This window comes from Triticum aestivum, chromosome 2A, assembly GCF_018294505.1.
Source record: "Triticum aestivum cultivar Chinese Spring chromosome 2A, IWGSC CS RefSeq v2.1, whole genome shotgun sequence".
Classification (NCBI taxonomy): domain Eukaryota; kingdom Viridiplantae; phylum Streptophyta; class Magnoliopsida; order Poales; family Poaceae; genus Triticum; species Triticum aestivum.
In genome coordinates this window covers 767,340,149-767,345,474 of record NC_057797.1, presented here as the reverse complement: position 1 = coordinate 767,345,474, position 5,326 = coordinate 767,340,149, and the positions used below count along the sequence as shown (strand labels likewise).

The 5,326-nt window shown below is 50.8% G+C and overlaps 1 protein-coding gene across 1 annotated transcript; it reads left to right on the top strand.

The window, feature by feature from the left end:
• The first annotated feature begins 215 nt into the window (after nt 1-215).
• On the top strand, nt 216-1,523 carry LOC123186581 (dof zinc finger protein DOF2.2). Its single transcript, XM_044598320.1, has one exon. It carries the CDS (start codon nt 440-442, stop codon nt 1,187-1,189), a length of 750 nt encoding a protein of 249 aa, XP_044454255.1. The 5' UTR covers nt 216-439; the 3' UTR covers nt 1,190-1,523.
• Nucleotides 1,524-5,326: the final 3,803 nt, after the last annotated feature.

Sequence of the window (5,326 nt, the reverse complement as noted above, 5' to 3'; positions counted from 1 at the left end):
CGGTCATGCCAGACATGTATAGAACGCGACGGCGACGCCGACACGGGCGCACCGTGCACGGTGGAGGAAGCTACCTTCGGGCGCAAGGAGGGCATCTAGTTCGCCGGCCGTACGTCCATGCCGAGTCACACGCGGGCCCGCCGCCGCGCCGGCTTCTATATATAGAACACCCACTGGACGCACTGCCTCGCATAGCTTACCACTAGTAGGCCACGACCAACCGCTCCCGTCGATCGATCCGTCAGCGCTCCATCATCAGCTGATTGCCGCCGCCGCCGCCCATCCAGCTCACACTGACCGCTACGTCTCACTCTCTCCTTCCTCTCCTAGCTCATCCTACCTGCTACGAGCCTACGAGTACGAGTAGGGTGTAGCTCGGTGATCACCACGCGCGCCCACAGGCCGCAGCTCGTTTTAAGCCGGCCGGGCCGGACACGGCATGCGCTGCCCCGCCCGCAGTCCCGCACGGCATTCGATGGCTCCAGCTTCCGCCTCGCTCCTCCCCGTCGCCGGTGCCAAGCGCCCCTTCGCCGCCGACTCCGCCCCCGACGCTGCTGAACAAGAGCAAGAGGAACAGCTCGCGCAGGTCAGTCTCTGCTCACTGCTCACTCTGTCTCAATCCGGCAAGCAAGGAGGTGACCAGGAGGGAGCGGCGAGCAAGAAGAACGGCCACGGCCACGGCCAGAGCCAGCAGCAGCCGCCGAAGCTGGAGTGCCCGCGGTGCAGCTCCACCGACACCAAGTTCTGCTACTACAACAACTACAGCACCGCGCAGCCGCGCCACTACTGCCGCACCTGCCGCCGCTACTGGACGCACGGCGGCACGCTCCGCAAGGTCCCCGTCGGAGGCGCGTGCCGCCGCCGCTCCGGCAGCGGCAAGCGCCGCAGGTCCTCCGCCGAGCCCCACACGCCCTCCTCCGACTCGCCGCCACCGCCGCAGCCGGAACAGCAGGACACGCTTCCCCCGCTCCCGGTCTTCCCGTTCCTCACCGACGGCGGCCCCGTCTTCCTGCCGCAGTTCGACCTCGGGCTCGCCGGGTTCCCGTGGACCACGCCGACGGCCACGGAGCACCTCTACGACGGGCTCGGGGCGCCGTGGGGTGGCTGCGACGGCGCGCTCGCCCCCACCGGCGCATGGGATGACTTCGGCGGCCTCGAACTCACCTGGCCTCTGGCGGCCGGAAACTGATCGGCCTCGTCATGTCGGTCAGCGTGTCGCCGGCGCGTTCGAGGCTCCTGTTTTATCATCGCAGCCTCGATCGATCAGCTAGCTTGCGTATCTTTACCAGTCTGCAGTGTGTCTGTGACCAATCAGACATCTTTGACCATAGTAGTTGTCTGATTACATAGCTCGATCCATTTCAGGTTATAATTTCATGTATGGATATAGCTAGCAAATCTTATCCAGGAGTGCTCCCTTCGTTTCCTTTTACTCCGCGTATAAGATTTGTTTAAAGTCAAACCACATAAAGTTTGACCAAGTGTTATTCTCTATTTGTTCTTATAAAAATGTCAGTTGGTGATGATGGTCTACCTACCTTCGCGTCATGTGTACCGTTCGATGTGAAATGTGAGGCTGAGATTGAGATGGATTGTCCTCTAGCCACATGACTCTCTTTTGCCAAAACACCCCCCATATGGCTTCGGAACCCAACGCCAGTATTCTAGACGTTTCACCGTGAGAAGAAAAGTATTTGGGATGTTTCTCCTCCCCTCGCGACAAAAAACGAGGCTTCGAGAACCCTGCAAAATTCCTCGCCGTCGGCCCCTTGCCTCCCTTTTCCGGTGATCGCCGAAGTTGAGTGGGGCAGGCAAGGATCCCTCCTGTTGTATAGCCATGGTTGTGAAGGAAATATGCCCTAGAGGCAATAATAAAGTTATTATTTATTTCCTTATATCATGATAAATGTTTATTATTCATGCTAGAATTGTATTAACCGGAAACATAATACATGTGTGAATACATAGACCAACAGAGTGTCACTAGTATGCCTCTACTTGACTAGCTCGTTAATCAAAGATGGTTATGTTTCCTAACCATGAACAAAGAGTTGTTATTTGATTAACGAGGTCACATCATTAGTAGAATGATCTGATTGACATGACCCATTCCATTAGCTTAGCACCCGATCGTTTAGTATGTTGCTATTGCTTTCTTCATGACTTATACATGTTCCTATAACTATGAGATTATGCAACTCCCGTTTACCGGAGGAACACTTTGGGTACTACCAAACGTCACAACGTAACTGGGTGATTATAAAGGAGTACTACAGGTGTCTCCAATGGTAGATGTTGGGTTGGCGTATTTCGAGATTAGGGTTTGTCACTCCGATTGTCGGAGAGGTATCTCTGGGCCCTCTCGGTAATGCACATCACATAAGCCTTGCAAGCACTGCAACTAATATGTTAGTTGTGAGATGATGTATTACGGAACGAGTAAAGAGACTTGCCGGTAACGAGATTGAACTAGGTATTGGATACCGACGATCGAATCTCGGGCAAGTAACATACCGATGACAAAGGGAACAACGTATGTTGTTATGCGGTCTGACCGATAAAGATCTTCGTAGAATATGTAGGAGCCAATATGGGCATCCAGGTCCCGCTATTGGTTATTGACCGGAGACGTGTCTCGGTCATGTCTACATTGTTCTCGAACCGTAGGGTCCGCACGCTTAACGTTACGATGACAGTTATTATGAGTTTATGCATTTTGATGTACCGAAGGTTGTTCGGAGTCCCGGATGAGATCACGGACATGACGAGGAGTCTCGAAATGGTCGAGACGTAAAGATTGATATATTGGAAGCCTATGTTTGGACATAGGAAGTGTTCCGGGTGAAATCGGGATTTTACCGGAATACCGGGAGGGTTACCGGAACCCCCCGGGAGACTAATGGGCCTATTGGGCCTTAGTGGAAAAGAGAAAAGGGCAAGCCCACAGCTGGCCGGCGCCCCCCCCTTCCCCAAGTCCTAGTAGGACTAGGAGAAGGGGCCGGCCCCCCTCTCTCTCCTTTCCCCCCGAGAGTCCTAATTGGATTAGGATTGGAGGGAGGAGTCCTACTCCCGGTGGGAGTAGGACTCCCCTGCGCCTCCTCTCCCTGGCCGGCCGACCCCCTCCTCCAACCTTTATATACGGGGGCAGGGGGCACCCCAAGACACACAAGTTGATCCTTGAGATCGTTCCTTAGCCGTGTGCGGTGCCCCCTGCCACCAAATTCCACCTCGATCATACCGTTGTAGTGCTTAGGCGAAGCCCTGCGTCGGTAGTACATCAAGATCGTCACCACGCCGTCGTGCTGACGGAACTCTTCCTCGACGCTTTGCTGGATCGGAGCCCGAGGATCGTCATCGAGCTGAACGTGTGCTAAGAACTCGGAGGTGCCGGAGTAACGGTGCTTGGATCGGTCGGATCGGGAAGAAGACGTACGACTACTTCCTCTACGTTGTGTGATCGCTTCCGCAGTCGGTCTGCGTTGGTACGTAGACAACACTCTCCCCTCTCGTTGCTGTGCATCACCATGATCTTGCGTGTGCGTAGGAAAATTTTCGAAATTACTGCGTTCCCCAACAGTGGCATCCGAGCCTAGGTTTTATGGTTTGATGTTATATGCACGAGTAGAACACAAGTGAGTTGTGGGCGATACAAGTCATACTGCCTACCAGCATGTCATACTTTGGTTCGGCGGTATTGTTGGGTGAGACGATCCGGACCAACCTTACGCGTACTCTTACGCGAGACCGGTTCCCTCGACGTGCTTTGCACATAGATGGCTTGCGGAAGACTGTCTCTCCAACTTTAGTTGAACCAAGTGTGACTACGCCCGGTCCTTGAGAAGGTTAAAACGGAGTCTATTTGACGAACTATCGTTGTGGTTTTGATGCGTAGGTGAGATGAGTTCTTACTTAAGCCCGTAGCAGCCACGTAAAACTTGCAACAACAAAGTAGAGGACGTCTAACTTGTTTTTGCAGGGTATGTTGTGATGTGATATGGTCAAGGCATGATGCTGATTTTATTGTATGAGATGATCATGTTTTGTAACCGAGTTATCGGCAACTGGCAGGAGCCATATGGTTGTCGCTTTATTGTATGCAATGCAATCGCGATGTAATGCTTTACTTTATTACTAAACGGTAGTGATAGTCGTGGAAGCATAAAGATTGGCGAGACGACAACGATGCTACGATGGAGATCAAGGTGTCGCGCCGGTGACGATGGTGATCATGACGGTGCTTCGGAGATGGAGATCACAAGCACAAGATGATGATGGCCATATCATATCACTTATATTGATTGCATGTGATGTTTATCCTTTTATGCATCTTATCTTGCTTTGATTGACGGTAGCATTATAAGATGATCTCTCACTAAAATTATCAAGAAGTGTTCTCCCTGAGTATGCACCGTTGCCAAAGTTCGTCATGCCCAGACACCACGTGATGATCGGGTGTGATAAGCTCTACGTCCAAATACAACGGGTGCAAAACAGTTGCACACGCAGAATACTCAGGTTATACTTGACGAGCCAAGCATATACAGATATGGCCTCGGAACACGGAGACCGAAAGGTCGAGCGTGAATCATATAGTAGATATGATCAACATAACGATGTTCACCATTGAAAACTACTCCATCTCACGTGATGATCGGTTATGGTTTAGTTGATTTGGATCACGTGATCACTTAGAGGATTAGAGGGATATCTATCTAAGTGGGAGTTCTTAAGTAATATGATTAATTGAACTTAAATTTATCATGAACTTAGTCCTGGTAGTATTTTGCAAATCATGTTGTAGATCAATAGCTCGCGTTGTTGCTTCCCTGTGTTTATTTTGATATGTTCCTAGAGAAAATTGTGTTGAAAGATGTTAGTAGCAATGATGCGGATTGGATCCGTGATCTGAGGTTTATCCTCATTGCTGCACAGAAGAATTATGTCCTTGATGCACCGCTAGGTGACAGACCTATTGCAGGAGCAGATGCAGACGTTATGAACGTTTGGCTAGCTCAATATGATGACTACTTGATAGTTTAGTGCACCATGCTTAATAGCTTAGAATCGGGACTTCAAAGACGTTTTGAACGTCATGGACCATATGAGATGTTCCAGGAGTTGAAGTTAATATTTCAAGCAAATACCCGAGTTGAGAGATATGAAGTCTCCAACAAGTTCTATAGCTAAAAGATGGAGGAGAATCGCTCAACTAGTGAGCATGTGCTCAGATTGTCTGGGTACTACAATCGCTTGAATCAAGTGGGAGTTAATCTTCCAGATAAGATAGTGATTGACAGAATTCTCTAGTCACCATCACCAAGTTAGC

Excerpts from the sequence above, each read along its gene's own strand:
- LOC123186581 (XM_044598320.1), top strand. The coding sequence starts at position 440 with ATGCGCTGCCCCGCCCGCAGTCCCGCACGGCATTCGATGGCTCCAGCT.